This window comes from Rosa chinensis, chromosome 2, assembly GCF_002994745.2.
Source record: "Rosa chinensis cultivar Old Blush chromosome 2, RchiOBHm-V2, whole genome shotgun sequence".
NCBI classification, from domain to species: Eukaryota; Viridiplantae; Streptophyta; class Magnoliopsida; order Rosales; family Rosaceae; genus Rosa; species Rosa chinensis.
The window spans coordinates 83,861,542-83,888,531 of NC_037089.1; the positions used below are offsets into that span (position 1 = coordinate 83,861,542).

General features: G+C 37.3%; 3 protein-coding genes across 6 annotated transcripts; 1 reads left to right on the forward strand and 2 right to left on the reverse strand.

The window, feature by feature from the left end:
* Positions 1–8,086: 8,086 nt before the first annotated feature.
* LOC112190258 lies at positions 8,087–11,335 on the reverse strand. The gene is made up of 9 exons (XM_024329684.2): positions 11,019–11,335; positions 10,837–10,920; positions 10,517–10,753; positions 10,240–10,375; positions 9,971–10,133; positions 9,198–9,326; positions 8,865–9,068; positions 8,626–8,748; positions 8,087–8,526 (listed from the first exon to the last, which is right to left on the reverse strand). Exons 1-9 carry the CDS (start codon positions 11,152–11,154, stop codon positions 8,434–8,436), a joined length of 1,305 nt encoding a protein of 434 aa, XP_024185452.1. The 5' UTR covers positions 11,155–11,335; the 3' UTR covers positions 8,087–8,433.
* A 1,028-nt stretch (positions 11,336–12,363) lies between these two features.
* Positions 12,364–15,099, forward strand: LOC112190537 (putative rRNA methyltransferase YlbH). Of its 4 annotated transcripts, none has more exons than XM_040515572.1 (10): positions 12,376–12,595; positions 12,688–12,782; positions 12,866–12,952; positions 13,136–13,240; positions 13,354–13,458; positions 13,700–13,865; positions 13,995–14,107; positions 14,188–14,244; positions 14,517–14,792; positions 14,905–15,099. In XM_040515572.1, exons 1-9 carry the CDS (start codon positions 12,442–12,444, stop codon positions 14,625–14,627), a joined length of 993 nt encoding a protein of 330 aa, XP_040371506.1. In that variant the 5' UTR covers positions 12,376–12,441; the 3' UTR covers positions 14,628–14,792; positions 14,905–15,099. The 4 variants fall into 4 exon arrangements, with proteins under 4 accessions (XP_040371509.1, XP_040371508.1, XP_040371506.1 ...); XM_024329971.2 differs by having other exon boundaries at positions 12,382–12,595; positions 13,727–13,865; XM_040515574.1 differs by lacking the exon at positions 14,188–14,244 and having other exon boundaries at positions 12,370–12,595.
* A 7,727-nt stretch (positions 15,100–22,826) lies between these two features.
* On the reverse strand, positions 22,827–25,217 carry LOC112186916 (inactive LRR receptor-like serine/threonine-protein kinase BIR2). Its single transcript, XM_024325480.2, has one exon. The coding sequence runs from the start codon at positions 24,903–24,905 to the stop codon at positions 23,115–23,117; it is 1,791 nt and encodes a 596-aa protein (XP_024181248.1). The 5' UTR covers positions 24,906–25,217; the 3' UTR covers positions 22,827–23,114.
* Positions 25,218–26,990: the final 1,773 nt, after the last annotated feature.

Here is a 26,990-nt window from a genome sequence, read left to right on the forward strand (position 1 = left end):
GTTTTTTTTTTTTTTTTTTTTTTTTTTTTTTTTCAACTGGACCAATTTTATGCAAAACTAAAACAAAAAGACGCGACGAATTCTACATAATAACACATTGGATAAAGGTGAACAACTAACATTCAATCTATCATAATACATTGACAAACAACGTTGTAAAAGTAAGTTTAGTCATCACTCATTTATTGATCACTATTTGACCGTTTCAAGTAAATCTACACTTATACGTTTCAATGTAAAAAAAAATTTGTTAGACTATATTATCCCTTTTAGATAAGGAAATGCAATATTCAAATAGTACTTTTACTTATCATATTAGTGTCAAAACTGAACTTGACTAACCAGTATATTAGAGAAGAAGATTGCGCAATTCAAAGTACGACTTTCATTGACTGAAGAATAGCTTAAATAGTCGATACAGTAACAACATAAGTAGAGAATGGGAAATTCTAGTGTAGTGGTGGGTATCTCATACCCACATTTACAAAGGTGAGAACAAATTTTGTTGTCAAAGTTGTAATTTGAGTCCTAATTTGTGTAATCTTAGTTCTAATAATGGTAATTACACCTCTTACGAAATTTTACAAGTTTTTGAATAAATTCGTTGTCAATGTTGTAATCTTAGTTCTAATAATGGTAATTACACCTCTTACGACATTTTTACAAGCTTTTGAACAAATTCGTTGTCAATGTTGTAATTTTTGTTTAACTATATGTAAATAGTGTAAATGAATATGGTAACTTTTGTTCTCAATGTTGTAATTTTAGTTCAAATACTTGTAAATTTTTGTTCAAATAGTTGTAAATGAGGGTATCTCATACCTAACAGTACACTAGCTTGCCTCGCTGAGAATAAGCAAACAAACTAAGTAGAAATAAGCAACGACTAATCCCATGACTAACAATTCCTAGACTCAAGGGATTCTCCTAAAGAATTGGTCAATATAAACCAACTCCCCACAGAATAGAACTTCTACAATTATTTGAATGAAAATATAACAAACCAACATAAATAAAACATAACATACCAATATAATTCAAACTCTTTCACTCTCCCTTAAATTGATGCCATAAGACATCAGTTTACAGAAGAAACTGCAACAGCTAACTTTTTCTGTACCAACACCATTATTCACAATTAGACCAAGGTTAGGTAGTATAAATTTTTTTTTTCTTGACAAAAATTTGTTTAGTATCATGCTCCAAACAAAAGAAAAAGGAAAAAAAAAAAAGAATCTTTTGGGCCACTCAACTTGAAGTGATCCTCAATCTTTTAACCTAGAAACCATCTTAGAACAGCAACAGAGTCGGACTTTGTTCTTCCGACATTAATGATGACCGGCGTTCTCTCAGTAAATTTTATGCAAAGCTAAAACAAAAAGACACGTTGAAATCTACATAATAACACATTGGATGGAGGTGAACAACTAACGTGCAATCTATTATGATACATTAACAATAACATCGTAAAAAATAATTTTGGTCATCACTCATTGATTGATCACTAATTGACCGTTTCATGTAAATCTACACTTTTACGTTTTAGTGTAAATTTTTTTGTTAGACTATATTGTTCCTTCTAGATCAGGAAATGCAATATTCAAATAGTACTTTTACTTATCCAATTAGACCAATGTTAGGTAGTGTAAATAACTTAAGAGTTCAAAGTTTTTTTCTTCAAAATTTGTATAGGGTCATGCAATTCCGAGATGTATGTTAAATTTTGCAAACTGCTGAAGATCATCCATGGGAAGCTTTTAGAGGTCCTCCTTGCAACGATCGAGACGCTTCGTGATGATCATGATTTCCATATAGTCCGGATCACTCCAACGAAGACAACTCATCTTGAAAGCAAGTTTGTATGAAATGCAGAGGCCAATCATCGTCTCTAGCAGCAAATCAATAGTCACATAGCTGCATTTTGCAGATCTTACAACTCCTCAAGCATGGTTGCCTCCATATATGGTATCAAATCCGTGATTTTATTGTTCTCCACCAACATCTCCAAGTCCTTAATCGTCACCGGAAATAGTTTAATCGGGTCGAAGAAGATGTCATCATCTCCATTGTTGGAGTCATTAGTAGGACCATAGCTACACAAATCAAATTCATGAGAAATCACTAATGAATACAACTCCAAATCCTCAGAGCTAGCTAGAACAACATTGATACACTAATGTCTACTTGGTTGGCAACTGTTGGCCGACATCAGGCACAACACCAAATCGATGAGTATGATATTGACCACCACCTCTAAACATAGTGATACACTTTTTCAAAAAATTTCAATTTCAAAGAGAATGAAGAGTAGATGGTGAAAATTTGTTGCTACTGTTTGAGGGCCTTTAAATAAGGGATAGTTGTGTTTCTAATTTCAAATGGAAGAATGTGATTGGGTCACGCTCAACTTGAAGTGCCTTAATCTTTTAACTCGGAAACCATGTTAGAAAGCAGCATAGTCGGACTTTGTTCTTCTGGCATCACGTCCGGCATCGAATCGCATCCAATGGTGGGCGTTCTCTCAGTCAGTTTTGGGTCTCCTGAGACTAATCGGAAATGTGACTTGCCCAAGTCTGTCTGTCCTCTTTTAAATTTTGGACTAATTTCTTATTTTGATTTAGGCCTCTTTAGGGTTTATTAGTTTCTTTTTTTTAGATAAAAGTTACTAGAAAAGCTTTTAATGAGGACCACTAAAATGAGGACTAGTTGAAGACTTTTTCGTGAGACTCATTTTTCATTTTTAAATCACATTTCCGTAAATCAACCTTTAGATGTCTAGATATTCATGTGTAGATCATTTATGCAATTTTTCAACCAAATTGAAAATCGTTAAGGAATTCATAATAGTGATTTATCAATTATGAACATGAACGGTTAATGTTTGACAAATTTGGTTCGTCTATGATTTGATCTAGTTTTGTACCTTAACGATTAGCAATTTGGAAGATAATTTTCAGAAATAATCTACTTGTGCATACATAAACATCCAACGATTGATTTTCCATAATGTAATCAAAAATGGGTCTCCCAAACTGTTAATTAGAAAGTCTCAACTAGTCCTCATTAAAATTTAAAAGGCTCCCAAAAATTACTAATTATTTTGTTAGATAGAAAAATGATGAAAAAAGAGCTAGGGCGGTTCTAGTTAGACCTCCTCATTTGCTATTTAAACCTCTTATAATTTTTGTAAAATTTTATTTCCTATTTTTACCCCTAAAGAAATAAGAAGAAGAGAAATAATTTCTTATTTATCACAAACCCATCTATTTGATCTTCCTCGCAATGAGACCTTAAAAAACAACAAGAATTGGTCTTTGGGCATGGATCCGGGAAGCCAAACCTCCCTTTTGAGTAGCAAAATGAGCAAAGAATTCATCAAATCATGCTCTCATATTCCATGTTTTCTTCTTGCGCATAACAAATTCTCTATTTCATTCCAATTTAGAAAAGATCATCACATCATCATCAAAACTACACCTCCCTTAAAAAAGGTTCAATCTTTACCTCATTAAACATTATTGATGCATCAAAAAATCAAAATAAAGACCAATTCTTTGTGCAAGGCAATCCAATTTTGGTACTTCTCGCTTTCTCAGACCCAGGAAGTGTAGAGCTCACTAAACCCAATTCAATATCATGTTTTTCTCCGATTATCATTTCAACTTATATAAAATTATAAATATGGATTTGGCAAGCCTTCAATTTGAACCTCAACCCAACCACATACTTAGCTGATAAGTTCCAATTCAATCTCAAAATCAAGAACAAGTAGTCAATGAGTATGGAAGCCATTATTGTTTATATAGAGCTTGGGTGGAAAAGAATGAAAAAAAAAAAAACTTGTTGATCAATCTCCATAGCCTTATATTAAATAGAGAACCTAAGGTTGAACAAATGAAAGAAAGAGAACTTGACTCTGTTGAGAAGAACACATGATTAAAAGAGGCAGTTTTTATTAATTTTTTTTAATTTATGGAAGGGGTAAAATAAGAAATAAAAATTTACAAAAACTTAAAATATGTCCAAACTAGCAAAGGGGAAATGATCATTTACCCCATTTTGGGGTTAATTAACCTCATTTACCCCATTTTGGGGTTAATTAACCTCATTTACCCAAACGCTCTAAAAAATTGCCCACTTACACAGCAGTATTTATTTTTAAACCCCACTTACCCAAAACTCTAAGAGTTGGACCTGTTTTCTTCATATTTTTGTATTGTTTTGCCCTTTTTCAATTGTCAAAGCTGAAAATTGAAACAGAAAGAGACTTAGAGAGAGAAGCTCTGCCATTTGAGAGAGAGAGAGATGAGCTGTGCAATTTTTGGAGTGAGAGGAGCTCTGCGAATTCGAGAGAGAGAGAGAGAGAGAGGAGCTCTGCGATTTCGAGAAGAGAGAGAAACTATGTGATTTCAGATGCCGGCGATTGCGATCTGCTAGACTGGGGACGAAGACACCGGTGATTGCTCTTCGATCGACCGGAACTGTGAAATTACAGGTGCGAAATCGTCGGACCTTGAAGCTCCAGAATCAATTGGGTTTGGAACAAAGAGGTTGATGATGGAGTCGGACTCCGTGACTGATCGAAGAAACTTGAGGAGCGATTTGTTACATTTTCTGAAATGTTTTGGTAGTTCTGACTACATTATTGGGGGGCAATAATGTGTCTTAATTGTTATGAAGTCTCTATAATTGTGTTCAGTGATATTTTCCTTTGTGTTTAAAGACTGCTTCTAATGTGTTTTGGTAGTTCTGACTATATTATTGGGGGGAAATAATCTGTTTATTGCGGGGCAATAATGGGTCTTTCTAAATGTACCCAGCAAATATCTATCTAGACCCAGCAAGTTTTTCACATCCAGTAAAATTATAGAATTTCTAATTGCACCCAACAAAACTTTCCCAATAATACCCTCACTTTTAATTAAACCCAGCAAAATTCACACTCAGCAAATTTCACACCCATAACTCACGCTGCAAATCTCACACTGAGCAAAACTCACACGCAGTCCCAAATTCAAGAATTTCTCTTAAGACGTCGTCGTCGTCGCTACCTCCTTCGCTCTTTGGTGGCTAACTACCGAAGCCTTTTGATAAGATTTTGGAGCAGTGTCGACACAAGCTCTCATCACTGCTTCTGCTTCACGAAAGGTTACCTACCCATATATGCCATCATATGTATAAACATCTATCTGCTAGTACAAATAAACCAAGATTAAGATTAATATCATAATTAATTACATATATTCATGTATTTGTTTCATCAAGATCTGGCAGAAAACAATTAGTAAGCCTTGCATGTAATATCTACAAAATCAACTAAAAGAATTGAAGAAGAGATGGATGAGTGGAAGAGAATGATAGGATGTATTATGTATATACGCATAAATACATAGCCCTTAGATATGCTCGTGATGACAACAGCCTCCAAGATGTCGCCAAACTGCTCAAGATTCAGGGTCTCCTTCTGGGTCTTCCAAGCCAGTCCTCCAACAAACACCTTAGTGTACGTGGCCAGTCCTCCAACAAACACCTTAGTGTACGTAGTGTCACCAAACTGACCTACCGCTCCTCCTCCCAAAATAGTTGCTGCTATTGTTGCTGTTGGTGCTGCTACTGCCTGACTCATGTTTCTGATCTTTTAATCCTTAACCAGCTAGCTATAGATTTGACCGATCTTCGTTGTCATCGCTACTTCTGAAATCTTAGTTGCACTTGCAACTTGCTAGAGATGAAACAATTATAATGAAAACTGAAATTTGGGTTTGAAGTTTTGCCGGAAGAAACAACGCATTAACTTGAACACAATGAACTGCTGGGTACAAATAGAACAAAGAATTTTAGATTTTATGATTTCTTTTGTTATTATCTTAATTTACCATGACTTTTAATGTCATTTCGTATGAGAATATAATGTCTTTTCATATAAAATTAATTTGCTGGGTATACATAGATATTTGCTGGGTACATTTAGAAAGACCCGGCAATAATATATTTGTTTTGTCATTTTTTGCAGGAATATGGGTGATCCTTTAGTTGTTAGGTGCATTTATTCTTGCGAAGAGGCCACCCGGGAGGCCTAGGGTGAAGCGGTTCAAGTCAAGTGGAGAGTGTGGAAAAAAAAGCCAATTCGTTGTGGTCGTTGTGGCAAAATGGGAGCTCATAACCTGATTATTTGGGGACTTAAATTCACCAAGTATTGAATTTGAATACCTGTACTTTTGTAAACTAATTTAAAACCAAACTGAGTTACTTCTTACCATCTATAAAAAAAATTATTGGGGGGCAATAAACTTTTTATGACCCCCCCAATAAACCTAATTCTTTTGGTTAATGAATCTAGCAGCAATTTGTTGAAATGACCTGTAATAAATGAACCACAATTAAGACATTATTGGGGGGGATAATAATCTGTCTATTACCTTCCAATAGACCACCCCAAAAATCACCAGTTTCTATCATTGATAGATTATTGTACTTTAATAAACTCAAAACAATATAAGATTTATCAAAACTCTAATTTCAGTGATTAATTAACCACAGTTAAGAAATTATTGGGGGGAAATAATCTGTCTATTGCCCCCCAATAGACCACCCCAAAAATCACCAGTTTCTATCATTGATAGATTAGTGTGCTTTAACAAACAGCGCAGTGATTATTGCCCCCCAATAGACATATTATTGGGGGACAATAATCTTTTTTCTTTATTGGGGGGACAGACGACGCCGGCGATTGCGATCTGCTCGACTGGGGACGAAGACACCTGCGATTGCTCTCGGATCGACCGAAACTGTGAAATTGCAAGTGCGAAATTGCCGGACCTTGAAGCTCCAGAATCGATTGGGTTTGGAACAGAGAGGTTGATGATGGAGTCGGACTCCGTGACGGATCGAAGGAACTTGAGGAGTGAGCGGAGGTCGCAGACTCGGACGAACAAGAACTCAGCGCAGACCAGATTGCCGACAGCGGTGGTCGGTGAGTCTGATTTGGATTCCGACGAGAGCTTGGGTGTGATTCACTCGGTCCATTGAGAGAGTGTCTGGGATGAGAGAGAGGCTGAGGGGAGTCGAGAGAGAGAGAGGGCAATACTGTCAATAGATGTTAGATTGACTAAATGGGGTTAAAAACTCTTAATGGAGTAAGTGGACAATTTTTAGACTAAAAATTGGGTAAGTGGTCACGGCCCCAATAGCAAATTGAAGGTCTGAATAGAACCTCCCAATGAGCTATCATTGCCTCTTAATATATCCAACATCCAAAATGCCTGAATCAATCTAGGGCTTAGGCAGAAACTAGAAATCGTATCCAGAACATTCATTAACCACTTAAAAAACCTAGATGGGACTAACAATAACTCCTTTCTCTCCAGCACAGTTTTGCAACCACTAATTCCAACAGCAAAATAACCTTAAAACAAGAAACTGTTACTTGTACGTTATCTAGAAGGATAAGGCTCTTTACATAACATCGTCCTGGGAGAATGAGAAACAAGGACAGACGCTGGGACAAAGAATATTGATCAATGACTGCATTGCAGAGATCATCTACTTCATTTAGAAGGCAAGGCTCTTCCGGTCGCATTTGGGACCAGGATCGGCGCAAAGCACTCCGAAAAAAGTCCACTAAACTGCCATTTGCCATCGACCAAAGTGTTGACATGAACCACCCAAATTGTAACGAAGAATTTCAAGGGAGGTCAGTTGATTCACATTCCATAACAAATTCATCTTCACCTTGTCATCGTGAACAAAAAGCTTCAAGGTGTTCTTTTTATAACCTCTTCTGCCGATGTTTTGAGGTCTAAATAAAGTCGTTTGTTTTAAACTACAAATTGGAATTTCAGCGTTTCTTCTTTTTCCCCAATCTTACTAGCATATTAGTCAGTTTCGTAATTATGGAAGCATGCTGTTGCTACCTGCCGATAGCAATGAAAATCTCTGTAGCATCCAAACAACCGCATGAAGCTCAATGCAGTAAACATCCCTTCTGGGCAGTTTAATCGATGCAATCTACATATAACCTTTAAGATGGAAAGCTAACTCAATCCGCAGTTGCAACCTTGAAAGAGAAAGCACAAGCAGTCGAGCATAAATAAAATATTTTCTCACCTTTATTTCTCTTCTTGGCAAGACTGTACATTGCAAAAAGATATATACAAGTAAATTAGAGATGCTCAAAAGGTACTGCAGACTTCAGGGGGTGAAGTGTGATCTACAAGAAACCTATGGTATCGTAGAAGTTAACTTGTTTGTATGTTCTATCTGATCTGAAAACCTTGAATCAAGTTCTTGGGATTACAGGGGGTTATTGACTCAAGTTCCCAGATGGTACTAATTATTGTAGTCGTGTTCATCCACCGTACGCAGCATAAAACATGCTCCGGCAATACTTCTGCCTTGTTCCTGAGTATTCAAGCACTTGTTGGGGTTATTGACTCAAGTTCCCAGGTTGTATCGATTATGGTAGTCAAGTTCATCCAACCGTACGCAGCATAAAATATGCTCGGGCAATTCTTCTGCCTTATTCCCCTATTTGGAAATAACAATGTACAGCACATATTAGGGCGTGGATCTTAAGTAGGAGGTAAACTGACCAAGCTCAGAATCCTGAAGATATATATTGTTTACCTGAATTGTCAGACCAAAATCCAGTATGGATAGCTTCATTCTCTCATGAAATGATTCAATACCCTTTCTAGACACATAGCTGAATCTGTGCAAATCCAAATCAATCTCAAAGTAGTTTTCTCCCTGAAAAAGTGATGAAGGGGTAAATAAGATAAACTTAGTAAGATTATAAGCTTTTAGCCTGATTACGAAATATTTCACTGAATGGCATGCTGAAATATCATTAACAAAAAACTGACCAAGTAAAATTCATGTTGAGGGCGTGAAAGGACAGGTTTTTCATTGCATGCATTCATTAGCCTCCTCTCAGCTGCATTTAAATTCAGTTTGCTGAGTTCATCCACATTTACAATTCGGCCCAATATTTTCAATCTTTCCCTGAAGGGTGCAATTGTATCAACAGGGAATCCTCTAACTCTTTCCACTTCATCATTGATGAATTTCTGTCGAGGAGCAAAACAAGAAAAATCATATAGTTAATCAACTGTATGTACTAAATCAACAAAATAAATTAGTTACAAGATCCAGTGTGACATGAGAGACCATATATTTTTATAATTCACAGATCTTACAGTTAAACTTTCGCGGAAATGAGCTGGAAGGTCTTTTGAGTAACTTTCAGAAAGCTTAAAATACATAACCAAATTCATTCCTTCTCCATCATGTTCGCTCTGAAACATAGATATAGGGTACAAAGGTATCTGCAGGACACAAACAAGCGCATAGAATATCAGTAAAATTATTTAGAACAAAAATGATTTCCTAGAGGACAGGAAAGTTATGAGGATATCGACTCTCTAAGCATGATCAACTAAATGTACAGAACAAACAATACTTGTCATAGTGCAGCATCTTTCTACTTCCAGTAAAAGCGAAAAAAAAAAAAAAATAGGGAAACAATATAAGAGGTAGAAAGCTTGGGAAAAGAAGGGTGCAGGAGACTGTGAACATTATGATCATACATTTGAAATGCTGCACAGAGACTATGAATAGACCATATAGTCAGACTATCAAAACTAACAGTACTCATCATAGTCTGCAGCATTTTTCACTTCCAGACAAAATAAAAAACAAAATATAAAAATAGGGAACAATGTACGAGATAGAAAGCTTGGGAAAAGAGGAGTACAGAAGCTATGAACATTATGATCATACATTTTGAATGCTGCACAGAGACTATGGTCAGACAATATAATCAGATTACCAGAACAAACAACAATCGCCATAGTTTGCAGCATCTTTCAACTTCAGACAAGATGGAAAAAAAAAAAAAAAAAACTAAAATAGAGAAACAATATAAGAGGTAGAAGATTTTGGGGGAAAAGAAGGGTTACGGAGTAGGCACCTGAACATTTACAACAAGAATAGAAGGGACATCTCCATCTACATTCACAACAGGAAGTTCCACAAAGCGAGCAATATGATCAATCTTCCTCTGAGATAAAAAAATATCAACCCCAAAAGGATAATACGCAGCGCAATCTGGAGCTAACTCTTTCTTTTTGTCCCTATTAAGCAAATCAAGAGTTGATCAACAATGAATCAGACAGATTATTCAAAATACAGCACACAATTAACCCTATTGAAACACTATGCTCTCACTCTCACTCTCACCTAAGATAATTCCTCCCCCGGACTTTGAAAGTGTTTGGCTCAAGAGGTGACCAACAATCTGGCATTCTCTTGCCCATCGGGCAGTGTGGAATTGTCGAACCTGCTATTGGTCTTTTAACAACCGCCCTGGGCGAAACTAAAACAAACACAAAAGATCAAAATCAGCTACACGCCATTCCACTTCACAACATTGCATCAAAAAAATTCACACTACCACAAAATCGCATCATAAACTCACTAGGCCAGTAAAGTAAACGAGCAATACAACAAGACTCACCTAATGTGGGATCAGCCGGAGCAGCATGCCCTTCCCTCCACTTAAACGAAAGCCTAGAAGGCCCCAATCTCTTCCTAAAACTCAGTTTGTTATCCACTGACAAGGGGCTAGTTGAAGGTAGACAAGGCAGGCAAGCATTCTGAACAACCACCAACCCTTGCATTCTATCACTCTCATCCGCACCGCCTTCCCTCGTTCTCTGTATCGCACTCTCCGAACCATTCAAAGACACCACATCTGTCACAGCAAATCCCACTTCAAAATTCAAACCCCAATTCACTCAATTCCACCTTAAAAACGAAAAAACAAAAACACATTACCATCATAGACACTGTAGAACTCTTCGTCTCCTCGCTCCGAATCCATCACTGAAGTACAATCAAACCAAGCCCCGTCCATGCTTCCTGTTACCAACCAAACCACTACTGAATCAATCAAACAATCCAACCCTTTAAATCAACCATCAGAAAATTCAACCCAGAAATTAAATTGAAGGAACTACCTTGGAGCTGTGGGTTGAAGTTAGATCGGTTGGAGGAGGAAACACGCCTCCGAATGATTCGTCTTTGGCGGCCATTCTTCTTCTTCTTTGACAATCTCAAGGCCCAGCCCTTGGGCCGGGAAGCGCAAGCTCCCATTGCCGGAAAATAGTAACCGACTTTCTCGATCGGAGAGAGTCTCAAAGACTGAAACTCTGGCTCTGATTTTGATTCTGTCTTCTTATTCACTCTCTCTCCCTCTCTCTCTCTCTCTCTCTCTCTCTGTGATTAGTGGAGAGAGAATTTAATATTGAGATTTGATTCGATGATAATGGGATTCCGGAACTGGGCAAATTTAGTGTGCGCTTCACCCTTTTTGGAAAGTCAAATTATACGACGCAGTAAATTAAACGCGCTCTGTCCCCGAGTAACGGATGGAGGGTTGCGAAAGTGACGCGTGGCGAGTGGAACGTGATGCCAAGTGTTCTTGGCTTGGTGACCCCTACGGACAGTGACTAGGTTTAATGGGCCTCCGATTTCAATGTCGTAGATTGGTACGTGTTTCTTTGTGCTTTGGTAGGGGTGTAAATGAGTCGTATTGACACGAGTAATGTTTTCGAATTCTGGCCATCTATGTCGACCTAAATTATGTCATCATTGACTTACAGTCACAGCCTAATGTTGAGTTGAATATTTACTATTTAGAATTATTGAAAAGTAAAATGTTTAAAATGTCCATTCAAACAAAACAAAAAAGTATAAAATGCTAGTAAACCACGTGAATCAAATCAAAATATAGGAGTTGATTAGTCAATCTACATTTTTAAGTGAGTTCAACGAAGTTTAGCAACAATTTTTTTTTTTTTATCGAGATCACACGGTTCTATGAAGGTTTCATCAGATTTTGATAGCATGTAGCTTAATCTATGTCGAGCCTAAATAACTAATAAGGTCAATTGAGCTTCATTAGTTATTAAGGTCCTCAATTTTGAATTGATTTATTATGAGTGTAAAGTAATGTTGAAGTCGGTGAACCATACTCTATTAGTTTTTCAGAATAACTAATATCGTGGAGGTAAGAGTTTTTAATAAAATAATTTAAATTTTACATCCAAAATCAATTAGCAATGGATTGAGTGACCTAAATATTTATAAACTCATATGTAAGATCCTTATTCTCATGTGTCACTGTGTGAGATTCATACTCTCAAGTCTCAACACACCCTCACATGTAACGATTTTCAAACTATACACAAGAACCACATATATATTAGCGAACGAACTAAAATCTAAAAACGAGCGGGACTCAATTTTGCACCGACTTTCAAGTATAGGAGCTACTTGGGCCTGGATGTGAATGGGCCTGAGTATGGTCCATTGGTGAAGATTTTCCTCCTTTACTTGGCTACTTGCCGAGAGCCTGAGGTGGAGGTCAGGCAAGTAGCAATGGCGCTTTCATCGTCTACAACTCTATCTCCGTTCACTGTGAACATAACCACGGAATTCCTCGGCTCATCTTCAACCTCTCTTCCTCGCTCCAATTTCATCTCCAGACCATGCACCAATCGCCGACCTTCACCTCTCATCGTCCTTTCCTCAAGTAACAATCTCATCGCTCCGATTCAGAAACTCAAAAATACGCTTCAAATTTCGTTCATTTCTTCCAAAATTGAAGTAATTTGATGGTTTCAGAGTCCGGCGATCGAGCTTGGAACGAGGCCAAGCGACAGTTGATGGAGCAGTACGGCTTCGACCCCGACGTCGCCTTGACTGAGCCGACTCGGAAGGTTCATTTCTCTCTCTCTATCTCTCTCTCTCTCGTTTGACTATTCTCGGTGGTGTTTTGATATCTGGAGAATTGGAATGGTAGGGAAAGAAGAAGAAGAGCAGTACTGAGCTACAGGAGGCCTCACAGGCTGAGCCTAAGCCCAAGAGAACTACGCATAAGTTGCTTCAGGTACAAATTATGTGGCTTTTTGATGATTTTTATTGATGAGATAAGAATGCAGTGTATTTAGGCCTGATGAATTTAGTTGATTATGTAGAGAGTGGTGTTTACATTAATATATTTCGCAATTCGGAATGCAATGGTAGTGATTATGGTAGGATTCATGAGTCTAAAATGTGCCGGCCCGTGTAGGTGCTTGGAGGAAAGGCTCGAAGAATGAAGTTGCTGTCTCCAAAGGGTATGGATGTACGACCAATGATGGAGGTCGTGAAAGGTGCAGCCTTTGATATCCTGCAGGTGATTCTTGTGTGTTTATGTAAAGAGGGTCATCCACATTGTTTGCAGACACATGTAGATTATCACATTATAATATACAACGTGTCTAATGTTCGTGCTATGAATCTTCTTAGGCTGCAGGTGGCTGTCCTGCATCGTTAAGGCCTGGCCGTTGGTTAGACTTGTACAGTGGTACTGGATCTGTTGGAATTGAAGCTATTAGCCGAGGATGTTCTGAGGTATCGTTGAAAAACTATATCCCATCTCTTGCTTCTACTCTTATATTTTTAGCATAATTACTTGTCCAATTCTTTGAGCTCTTCCTCATTGCTGAACATACAGTCTGAAGTGGTCATCTGATTTTAGGTGAAGGTTAGGTTGGAACCTGGCGTTTCTGTTGGAATTTCATATTCATAGCATTTCCCCTCTTGCTTTTGTTATACTCACTACTATGTCATATCTCTTGTGTGGTTTGGTTAGGAAACTTACATATGTACGAAATTCCAGGTGCATTTTGTTGAGATGGATCCGTGGGTGGTTTCAGAGGTTCTACGTCCAAACTTGGAATGGACTGGATTTCTTGATGTTTCAGTTATACATGCTGTGCGTGTTGAAAAGTTCATAGAACGTGCAGAGAAACTTGCTGGTATGTGCTGCTAGTCTCTCTTTCTCCAAACAATTGTCATGGTTTTATATATTGCAGAGAAGTTAGGTAACCACGTCCAGTTTCCTTTTTGAATCCATTCATTACAAATTGCAATTCAAATGCCTGTAGGTAAAGAACCATTTGATTACATTAGTGTTACCCCTCCGTATACACAAGTTGACTATTCAGTACTGATGGATCAAATATCAAACTCGGCATTAGTTGGAGAAAATACCTTTATAGTAAGTCATGGTTATTTATTTCTTCTATGTGCTTGTGTTTTTGCTTCTTCTTCCTTAATCCCCTCAATTTCATGGTCTAGGTGGTTGAGTATGCAACAAGGACCGACATGCTTGATTCATGTGGATGTCTTCTGAAGGTGTTGCAAACTATCTGCAGTTTGTCTATGAATAAAGCATTACAAAATTTTGTCATATCAAAGTGGCTCCATACATATCCATTAATTATATTCAACTATGCTTCTACTATAATTTTTCTTTGCTTGTTCGCCTCAATGGAGTTGATCTAGATGCTATTCAAAAAGTTGTTGGCTTTATTCTGCCAGGATACTCTTGTTATGTATGTTGGAGTAGTATGGAAGCCATGTGTTTCTGGGATTTTAATTGCTAATAATCTATTATGAAACTGCAGATAACGGATCGGCGGTTTGGCAGGACACACTTGGCTATTTATGGACCCAAGTGGGCCCAGAAGAAGAAGAAGTTAGAAAAGTCACTACGGGGAGTAGCAGTAGATCTGTAGAAGTTGGACACAAGTCTTGAAATAGGAGGGAAACTGAAATCTGGAATTAAGATAACTTTGCAGAGGGGGCAATGACACATTCTCTAACGCCATGTTGAGAGAATGAAATATTTTCCCCCATTAACTTTGAGTCTTGTTGGAGGCTCGCAGCAGCTCTACTGCATGGTAAATTGCTGTTTCCCTGTATATATTCACTTGTGTGTCACAGGATCTCATAAGCATGCATAATTATATGCTTATCATTACATCTCCCTGATAGATGAGTTCTGTATTTCAGGTAGCCTTCGGAGGCTTTGCTAGTACATTAGAGTTTTGTAGCTGATCAACAATTGTTAGAAGAGAAGTCAGACTTTTTTATGTTATAGACTTAAAGCTGAGTTTTGTCAAAATGTAAGGTATCTAAAACTGATTTTGTGTACATATATTAATATATTGGTTGAGAGTTAATTTGTGCTGATGGAATTTCTATGCATTTATCTTCTCACTAAATTTTTAGTGATGATCTCTCAATATTAGGGTTGCTAAATTCGTGAATAATCACCAACTTACCATTGAAAGCTGATAAACTTTTTTTCTTTTGAATTATTGCTGTTATCATGTTGTTATGGTACCTATTCGTGTAGGATTGGTCTTCCTTCATTTAAGGTTGGAGTGGAGGTAGTCTAGCATTTAGCATCAAACTGATTGAGCCCACTAACTGGTCAATTATCTTAACAACTGAGTTAAAGCAAACACTTTTGACCTAAAATCATGTTGGTTGTTGTAGCACAGAATTAACACTGGACCTCTTAAAAGCACAATGTATGTTCACCTAATAGAGGTGACAGTATCCAAAAGTACAAATTTCATAAAGAGATATGTATTTTGATCAATTGGAGGATGGTGGGCCTGCTTAATCAATATAGTGAGTTTTGTAGGCAGAAGTGTGCTTTCTGTTTCTCTGAAACCATAAAGAAGTTGCATATGGAGCAGGGAAAGACTAGTAGGAGATTAGAATCAGCAATGCATTAAACCAAGACATAACCTTAGGTAAAGTAAGCTTATTTTGGAGAGAAATTAGCTTTGACATTGGTAGATGCCTTTGTTTTGCGACCAGGGCTTGATGTATTGTTATTCATTGTGACTTAATAGTTGTATGTAGATGTAAACTTAATTTCGCACACTGACGCGCGCGCGTGCACACACACACACACACATATTGCAGAGCAGAAGTATTAACATTATCTGCTGTTCTGCTTGCATGACCACATATATACAGACCCGAGTTGAAGAATCTGGGACAACCAAAGCAGTCACCAATTCGAGTCAATTTCAGAGTTGTTTTCCTTTTACTTTCTGGATGGATAATTTCAGTTCTTTTGTGTTTGGGATTGGAGATTATATGTTTGAAGTTCTAGGTATTGGGTTATGATGTATTTTGAATTGCATTTGCATTGTTTCTTTATATCAGGAACCACATGCATTTCATCAAGTATGCTCTTTTATAGCTAATGTTTGGATCGTTTTGTCTCTCCCTTCCCTCTTTGGACCTTTTTGTTACTAATTGAGCTTAGTGGAAGTTGGGACCCCTAGGGTAAATTGTCATCTGATGGACCCTAGTCAATTGGTAGACTCTAGTTTCCACTACCTATTTGTGAAGATAGAGTTGGGACCTATTATGGACCTGATATCTTCTATAATTGAAAGGGGTGTCCTACATGTATCATTGAACCATAGTTATTTTAAGGGAGCCATGGGTTAAAGATTAAGGATTGTTGTAATTAATTATCTCTAGCCTTTAAAGTAGCAAGGTGATTGTCTGAAAGTAAAGTAGTTTAAAGCTAACTTTAATATACTGATAGATAGAAATAGTGACTATGGACTATGGACTATGGACTGAATGTCTATTTCAGTTGGATTGCAATGGTGACCATAGGTCTTCAAATAACGGCAAGTTTAACTACATATCAGTTTTTGTAGACAGTGACTATGGACTGGTTGTATGTTAATTATAAGTGCCATAACAGTTTCAGGTTTGTACTAGAAACACCAGTAGTTCTTTTCAGGTTTTAATGTCTTATTCCAGGATTATATTGTACGCCTAGCGTTATGTTTAAGGATTTCTGGAGGGGTCCCCCACTTGGATTGCAATGGCATCTCCTGTAACTGTCACTCTCAGTGAATTCTTATCATGCTAGGGGTGTTACTGACATTTATGAGCCTGGTTTTATGGGAAACTCCATATGATACTCTTCTTTTCTTATGATGAATAAGAAAGTTAATTTAGATTCTTTCTGTTACTTTAGAAGCTGTAAAGCATCTCTTCTTCTGGCCAAGGCATTTGCTAAGTACTGCACTTGTCTTATTTGCTTCCCTGTTCAGATTTGTATTCTGTCCTCTGCTGTGCTGAATCTGGTAGATTAATTCTGTGCTCATATCACCATATTGAACACTTGTTCCTGTACAAGTTTTCAAGTTTTGCATATCCATTGCTTATGAATGAAACTACTTGAAAGTGTTAAGAGATTGTCTTTTCCTGAAGAGTGGATAGCCAATGCTTTTGTGATAACTGATCTATTTCATGTGACTGATGTCCTGTAGTTATACAATTGACTAGGGAACAGAAAAACCTTATGGTCCAGTAATGGATTGACTGTATCAAATTAAGAACCGATTGGTGGTTTGATTTCTAGTTCTGTTGGAACATGCATTACCTTCTTTTCTCTTTCCTTTGTCTCCTTAGGTGGGACTTTTAATTCCTGTTTGGAAATTTAAATTTTTTTACATAAATTGAAGGCGGAATAGGACAGTTTGCTTAATTATGGAGTGGAAGAATTGTTGATGTGAAACTTATGCCAAATCCAATGAATGTTATTAAGTTTGAATGAAAAGTTGCCTTCTTTTCATTCTTAATGATACTTTATTACAGATGAAGCTTATAAGGAGATCCTTACTAAGCAAGAAAACTCTCAACTCTGGATGAAGTTTTATCCCTGACACCTTTTAGTTTTGTATTATTATTTTTATTTGGGTGAGGTCATTTTACATTTACAATGTGAGATGGATTTGATTTTAGAAATGAGTGGTTATCTTGTAGTCTGGAACCAAGTATCGATTATAGGTGGGGAGGGGAACAAGCATCCCAGTAATGAGTAATAGGCGTCTCCTCAGTGCTCATTTTTACCATGTCCTTCTAATATAAATAGGGTAGCTCCAGGCTCTATGTCTTTTACAAACTTGGAGTACGTAAGGTTTAGGGTGATAGTGAGGTCCCCCATTAGCTGCATGAAAATGCACAAACCAAAGCAGAGAAAGAGGGTTCAAATGGACCCGTTCAATACACAAAAGCACTAGAATAACGAACTTTTCTGTTTTATCAGTCTCAATTTTATTATCTATCTATGTATCTCTCTCATCAGATTCACATCTCAAGCAATATCTTCCTGTATGAGCCTTTATATAGAACCAACAACTCTACCCGCCAAGTTAAAGACCACCTAATCATTTGGTTCTCCTTGTGTGCTCTCCTTTTTGTTCTCTCTCTTCTGCTTGCTTGTCTGAGAGTTCATCTTTGTCCTCTCACCACAGGCATTGGTCTTTCGATAATTCTCTCTGTATCCCTGTTTGAAATGGCCAGCCTTATTGCTTGGGTGGAAAGGCAGTAGGTAAAAATTAAGAAAAGCCGGAGGGGGGTTAGAGAGATAGATGGAGGGTTTAGGAAGGAGTAAGGTTTTAACGGCTCTGTTTGGAGCTCTTCTGCTTCTGGGTGTCTTCTGGTTTTTATCTGCTGCAATTCTAGTGAACCACACTACCAAACCGACTGTTACAGTTTCATCCACCAGAGTCTTCAAGCATTGGAAGCTGACTGGAAGAGAGAAGAAGCATGCTGTTCTTTGGGATTCTTCTACCTTCATTTACGTGAGCAAGAGACGAGTACCGAATGGACCTGATCCCATTCATAACAGGTACATTTCCTTTCCTTCATTCATATGTAGTAGCATTATTGTATTTTTCTCCAGCATAGATGGTGCATTCTTGAAGATGCTTGAATTATGATGGGACATGCATCCCGAGACAAAGACCCAAAAGAATACCAACAAAAACATATAAAGCAGATCACAGTAGTTAGAAAGAGAATATATTGTTTCCATAATTCCACTGCATTATATTCCCTCTCTGGTTTTTAGTGATATGATGATGAACTTTTTTATAAATAAGTTGCTGTCTTCTTCTTCCTGGAATATTGGTTTTTTTGCTGTTTTTGGTTAAAAGGAAAATGCATCAGTATTTCTGTCTTTGCATTAGTAGTTTTCATTTTTGATTGCGTAGTGAGTACAAAACAAGAAGATGAAAAATCAACGTGGCCCAGGTTCTATATTTTATCATATTAGCTTGAGTAAAAGAAACCAGTCCATGTCCATCACCATCCAATATTTGAGATATATGGAAATTGATGATTGTCTGCTTCTTTATTAAAGCTTTCTTTTTGTATCAAACTTTCTCTTATTTTCATAAGGAACACCTAAAGGCCTTGGAGAAAGAACTAGACAACTTTTGTTATGGAGGGGAACACGTAGAGCAAAGCTCTTCCTTTTCTTTTGATAATTTTGTTAATTCATTGTTTTGCTCCATTAGAACCCCAAATCGTAGTCTTAATCTAGTGTTATCTTCCATATAAGAAAAGATCCACCACCCATTGAACTAGGCTTCTCACCATCATAGTGTTTTCCATATTTAACAATCAAGTCACTCTGCAAGCACAAAAGAGAAAAGAAATTGATGTATCTGTATGTTTTGCCTAATGTGGACGTACTTGTTTATGAAAAACTCCTAACGCCTTCTTATATGCAAATTCAGGAAAGCAGTGAAGTCTAGACAACCAGCTGGTCGAGCTTAACCATGAAGGGGACTGTGATAGTGTGAAGCATAAGAATTTGAGCAGGAGGCAAGCTTGTACAATAAGTTATATATCTGCATTCTGCAATTCTTGCAGTTATTTATGATTTTCGCCTCCTTTAGGAGTTAGGATTTGTGGAGTGATTAATTATCAAAAATTTTGGAGAAGGTAGGTTTAATGAAGCTCACTAGTTTGATGTCCAAGTCCTGAGCATTCTGTAATGTGATTCGTGACTGTTTGAATTTCCAACCTTACTGTAAAGTTGTTCATGGGCATGAAAAGAAACCCAATTAAGCTTCTCTCAAACACAATATACAGTTTAAAGATTAGAACTTGCTAAAGATGGGAACTTTCAATATATCTCACTGGTAAGCTTGCCCCATATTCAATGTTTTGGAGACAAGTTGATGGATAGGAATCTATTTTGAACTGAAGAAAAAGAGATACCAGGGGGAAGTTGATACTAAAAGAACATTCAAACACCCTAAAGGTTCTAGTCTAGTCCCACATTGCATACAATATCTATGGAGTCGGTACCTAACTTGTATGATTCACTGGCTTTCTAATAGTTAGGCTTTCTTCAAGTGGCCTTCATTGTGATTGTGTTCCCCAAGTAAAGCAAATCCCTTCTCTTCGTGTAACTAAAAGCAATTCTCTTCCAATAAAGGTACTCAATTACCCAAACAATCCTTTGAATGGTGCATAATTTGCTTATACTTGCCATTTAAGCTATTTTCAGTTTCATCATTATCTTCAAAAGATCTATCCAAGATGTACTTTCAAACATAACCACGTAAAAAATATTTGATTCAAAAAGAAAAAGTCATTGAATTCAAAGTGAAAAAACATGAATATGCAAAGTGAAAAACGAAGGAGCCAACTCTGTTGATTGCTTTATCTTTTGGTTCCTTTACTCGTGCTGATTTTGATTGATTCAAGAGGGAAAGAGAAGGCCCAAAGTAAATGAGATTCAAATTTACAGTCCTTTTTTGATGCACAGGAGACAGATTCCCCTCTCGTGCAGTTCCTTTGATTGAAAGAATCAAGGAGAGAGCATATCTTTTACCCCCCTAAAACAACAATTCCACCCAAATTACTGTGTAAATAGTTAATGGTTGAAAAAAGGTGGCACATCTGATCACATTTTAGGTAAATGCCTTGCTGAGTGGGTTTTGGTATCAATACTTGAGAAGTGTATTCCAACTACTCCAACTAGAATAGCCATAGTTCATTGAAAACGAACTTACAAAATGAAAAATTCAAATTTCGGGGACCCTACAAGTGTGGTTCTTTAAGAATATTGTTAGTCATTGTGCTTCAAAAGGTCAATTTGTAAAATTTGGGGATAAGAGATTTGAACCAGGACTTTGCTAACATACAACTCTTAATAAATGAGACAGTAATGTATATTAAGCTAACAAGAAAAATCACGTAATAATTTTAAGTAACGATCTTTCAATGATTCAAATGGGTCTATATTTTTTAGTTCTATCAATTAGAATACCATTTTTGTCAATAATGAGTTCCTGTCATGGAAGAATTTGAAAAAAAAATTAGGGATTAACATAGTTTAGCAAGTTTGGACGTGCCACAGAGTCTTCTAAATATGACGTGTCATTTGAAATTTACAAGTGCCATGAGCTTGGTATTCGAAGAAAACGAGTTTGAGAATACGCTTCAACTTGCAGAACATTGAGATATTGAACAAACTAGTTTTTTTTGTTATGAATTTCTTACTTTGTGACATTGAAAAATTGTAGAAAAAGATCATTATGTTCATACCACCTAGCTTCCAAGTGTAAATGCCAAAGATTAAGGCTCGCTAACCTTGAAAACAAGGGCCAAACGCCAATAATACGATCAAACACGCCCAGATTGAGGATGTCAAGCCCTCCTCGGCATGACACCGAGCCCACTCGCACTGAACCCCTTACGGATTCCTGTTCCCATTTCCCAAAACGTGCAAAACTCATCTGCCACTTTTGGAGAACGCACATTCTCCCACATTAAAAGTAGATAAATCTCCAATCTCAAAACATGCTATACAAGACGCCTCCACTTCCATATCAAGTAAGTCACCACTATCTCTCTCCTCTAATTGTTAACATAATTCCTGATACTGACTTAGGCATCGGAGGATTATAATCATTATACAGGTTGGCACACCCGCTCTACCCCTGACATCTCTCGGTTTTGCAGGACACTTGACATCTAGCAACTTAGTGGAGAGACTCGGAACCCATCTCAGGATAGACTCAACTCTCGGAGACCAACAGAAACACATTCTTTACCAATGATGAAATTAAGAAATTAGATAATTTTGAATAGAAATAGGGATTTGCGTGGTTTGGTACGTCGAGTTAACTACTTACAGTCTAAATAAAAAGTTAAAAAAATTAAAGTTTTAGTTGATACCGATGACTAAAATATCATGTAACAGGAAGGCGGGAAGCATCGCTCTAGAATTTTAACACCACCACTTAACAAACATTATGTTTTTTAGATAGTATAAATGGCTTGCTTATCTCATGTCATGCCATCTGTGATGACACTTTAGAGGTGCCGTGCTGAATATGGCGACAGTAGTACTAGTGGATTAGGCACGTTGAGCTGGTCAATTTCATATCATATGAACGTCAAGTTGGCCTTGCAAAAGTTTCACATAATCACTATGCAAGCTACTCAACCATAGATAACAACCATATTCGGTGCCTAAAACTATTTCGTTGCCACTGTGTTTGTGCATTGTGTGATTATAGCTAGCTGTTCTACACTTTTACATATGAAAATGGTGACCAGAAACGATAACGCAGGGCCGATGACTATTTGATATAATATAGAACAAATATGATAATTGAGCTGCTCCATATATATTATATATACACCAAAACCTCCCAAGCCAAGGGCAGTAGCCAATACACCATTTATGTCGCTGCTATACACTAATCTATCCAAGTAGTTAGAAAAGAGTAGTGAAAATTGAAATCACCAATCTACAAACCCTCATATTGCTGTCCTCAGTTGAAAAACAAAACAAGGTTACTACTTACTGATGATATATAAGCAGTAGGAAAGTGAGAAACAAACAAGGCGAAGTACTCTACAGCTCTTTATAAGCAGGTTTGAACACAATATAGAAAGGCTCAGTCTGTATTGATTAGTCCAACTAAGTTCAGTGAGTATAAGAAATTCATTTGGGAAAGCCAAAAAAAAAACAAACTGATTATGAACACTGTTAGCTTTCCTAAAGAGTAAATAGAACCTAACCATTACAGGGAAAAACAAAAAGTATTTCCCTGTGTGGTAAGGAGATACGACATTACTTTCATCCCAAAATTTAATGGCCATAAACAGGAAGTATATTACATTTATCACTGCACCTCAGTTGAGTTTTGTTTCATATATATAATATAACAAAGGGCAAACAAATCATAGGAGGCCTTCTGTTCATGCAGTTTATTGTATTATACAGCTAAACTACAAAAATAGGGAAAACCAGCTAAAATGAAGATCACACCATTTACATATGGACCTTTGAGAACTTACCTCGAGATGAATTTCTGTAACCACATTGTCATCCTGTTTCTTCATTGATTCAAGTCTAAACTGAGTCATTCATTATCTGGCTTGCGAAAAATCAAAGGAAACTCATCATCTTGTTCAGAGAAACTATGGTCTCTGCGCATACTCTTCAATGAGTGGTAAACCTGGTACATAGACCACCTATCCTTGGGTCGGGAAACAACACAATTACAAGCAATTTTCAGAAATTGTAGAATTTCATCGTCGTGTCCTTTTCCAGAGATATCCTTATCAATGGCATCCTTGTTTTGACCAGAACTTGAGAGATGATTCACCCAATCAACAACATTACCCTTAAAACCTTCTTCAGCAGTGCCGACTTCAAGAGGCTTTTGCCCAGTCGCCAACTCCAGAAGTACTATGCCAAATCCATAAACGTCCCCTTTCAGTGAAGCTACCATAGTACTTGGATACTCAGGAGCTATATAACCAAGCTCTCCCAAGTCTCCATTAACGAAACTGCTATCATGAGAATCAGACGTCATAAGCTTTGCCAACCCAAAGTCCATTATCCTAGCATCAAAATCCTCATCAAGGAGAATCACATTGGAGCAGATGTTTTGGTGTATGATTGGAGGCTGGCAACCATGGTGAAGCCAAGCAAGTCCCCTTGCAGCACCCAAACCAATCCTATATCTAGTTGGCCAATCCAATCCAGGGCCACTTCCATGTAACAAAGAATACAAAGTCCCATTCGACAAGTACTTATAGACCAGAAGCTTTTCCTCCTCCACAACACAGAACCCCAAAAGGGGTGCCAAATTCGGATGCCTTAGCTGTCCTAACCGGTTCATCTCCAACCGAAACTGCTTCTCCCCAAGTTTACAAGTACTGAGCCGCTTAATTGCCAGCGCCGACCCATCAGGCAGTAGAGCCTTGTAAGTAGTCCCAGTCCTAGTGGAAATGATCACATTTTCCTGGCTGAAATTATTCGTAGCGGCCATCAAATCCGCCAACTTAACTTTCACAAGCGGTTTCTGAAACAAGGAAACTTGCACCAGCCTATGAGCCCTCAACCTCTCCGCCCAATCCTCTCTCCCAACACCAAACCCTCCCTTCCTCTTCTTGCTCAGCCTCAAATGGTACCACCACCACAACCCCAGAGCCAACAACAAAGACGCCGCTGCGCCAAACACCCCAGCAGCAATTATAATAGCAAGATTCTTCTTACTCAATCCACCACACTTCTTAAGCGGCCCTCCACACAGCCCGCTATTCCCGGCAAAATCAGCCTTATCAAAACGCTGAAAAAACTGTGGTATAGTCCCACTCAACTGATTATTCGCCACAGAAAATTTCTTGAGCCTGGTAAAGCTAGAAAACTCATAAGGAACACCACCCGTAAGCTTATTATCCGAAAGGATCAGACCGTTCAAGAAAGTACACTTTTGCAAATCAGCCGGGATTGGACCCGTGAATCCATTACCGGACAAATCCAAAGTAACCATGTACGGCAACCAAGCACACAGATCATTAGGGATCAGACCAGTAAGTTGGTTACCTGCTAGATCCAGATTCTGCAAACTAATGCAGTACTCAAGCGACTTGGGAATCGTGCCCGACAGAGACATGTCCCTCAGCTCAAGGTTGTAGATTCGATTCTCGCGGTCGTTCCAGCAAGAGACACCCACAAAGTGGCAGATGAAGCCCACGGAGGCGTTGTTGAAGTCCCAAGAGGTGAGCTTTCCATCTGGGTCTTTGAAAGCTTGTTTGAGTCCCTTGAGACACTTGACGTCGTCTTCAACAATAGCTCCATAGCCAGAAAAGCAGCTCAAGAACAACAGGAGGGTCACAACCCAGGTCGAACTTGAGCTCAGCATAGTTCGGAAGTGGAAATATGATCGATCGGAAATGGAGATATGGGTTCTGCGATTGGGGTCTAAAAGAGAAAAGGGTGTGGAGGAATGGTCAAAATTGCGCGTATTCTGAAAAGGGCCATTGACTTCTGGGTCTGTATGACTCTCTCTCTCTCTCTCTCTCTCTAACTCTGTTAAAACACTCAAGACAGGTTCTTTCAGGGAAAATGGCTCGAATTTAGGTGCTTTCTTTTCAGTAATTGAATTGCTAAATTCAAATCAAAGACTGAGAGTGAGAGGGGGTGATTGATTGAGAAACTTGCATTAGGGGGTGGTTGTTGTTTTGACTAAAAGATTAAAGCTTTTGTTTTAAGGCAGGGGTTTTGTAATTGATGGCTTTATTTTTGACTAGGTCCACCAAGAATGGCTGAAACTGGAGTGGAAATGAATATACTCCTCTATTTTTTATTATCTGGAGTAACTAATTTTGGTAACTAATTTGACCAAAAACAAGGAGAAGAAAATTTGTAGTTTATGGAGTGAGGAATACTAGCTAATGGGTTGGCTTTTTGTGGATAGCCAATGAGGTTGAAGGAATATGCATCTTTGAGACTTTGACTCCCACTGGTCTTTTGGAATGGATTTGAAAAACTAAAACTTGGGAAGAATATATATATATATATATATATATATATATAATCCGATTCAACCTCACTAACCTTTATTTTATTATCTCAACAAAAAAAACTAAACTTTATTTTATTTGTAAGGTTGTCGTTACGAATAGATGCAAAATAGACATGAAAAGGAAAAATAGTTGTTAATAGAACGTCGTAAGTTTTAGATGGGATGTAAATAAATTCGAAAGTTATATGATATATTAATGTACTGATGCATTAATTAAGTAGATTAAATTTTATATAAAGTTGAACTGACTTCATATATTAGTAGATCAATTTTGTTTGATCTTGAATGAGTTTACCACTATATCGAAATAGTCTATTTTTATATCAAACTAATTTACTTGATGTATCAGTACATTAGTGTACCGTAAATGATTTAAAAGAAATTTACTTGTTCATTCTAGCTTATAGGTAGTAATCTATTACTCTCGATTTGATTTGTTTTGGATGCAGTAAATTTCATTTGTCCTAAGATAAACAAGTATATCTCGTTGGGTAAGTGACCTTCAATTTGATTCATTTTAGACAAAGATGATTTTCAAAGGGTAACTCAAGAATTAATTATTTAGATTATGAAAGTCATGATTAAAAATATGTTTATCAGAAGAACAGGTAATTCTAATAACTTTTCATGAAAAGTTATAATTTATTCATAGTTGTTTTTGAAGGACATTCCAAATAATTTGCTCACCTTTTTACCAGACAAAAAATGATGTGGTTATACATTTAACTCTCTATCCATATTGAAAGAAAGTTTCAAGTATAAATAACATAACTGCTAATATGAGTTAACAAGTGATAACTTTGCATTCGACGTGCTAGCAATGTGCCCGCGTTTCTCGCGGGTGATATTATGATGTTAATGGAAAATAGGTCAACTAAAAAGAAAGACATAAAATAATGGTAGTTTGGCTAATTACACTTTTATCTATTTATATTCTATTAACTTAATTTGATAATTATGTTATCGAATGGTATTATAGGTATTTCAAAATTTGGTGAAGCCTTTTGACACCAAAAGAGGGCCTCAATTTATAGTAGTAAAGATAAGCTGAATCCATCAATCCATATGTCTAAATTAACAAAAACAAATAAAAGTTGATCGACTAACCAATTATTGGGAAGGTGGTAATTAGTGAGATATTCTACAGTATATTTTATGGAATACTGAAACTACGCAGTTAATAGTTGACGGTTTTGTAATACTTGCATCTTCTAGAATTTTGTTTCAATACTCCAAAATATTAGAGAACTTTCATTAATTAATGATAAAATTCTGTTGTATGAATTGTCCAACTCGTCAATCTCAATCATAACACATTGATGAGTTAAACATATTAACGAGACTGCTGCTACTGGAGGAATTGATAATCAAACACGACGTGATCGTTAATTCGAGTTTCTTCTTTTCAGATCACGAAACACG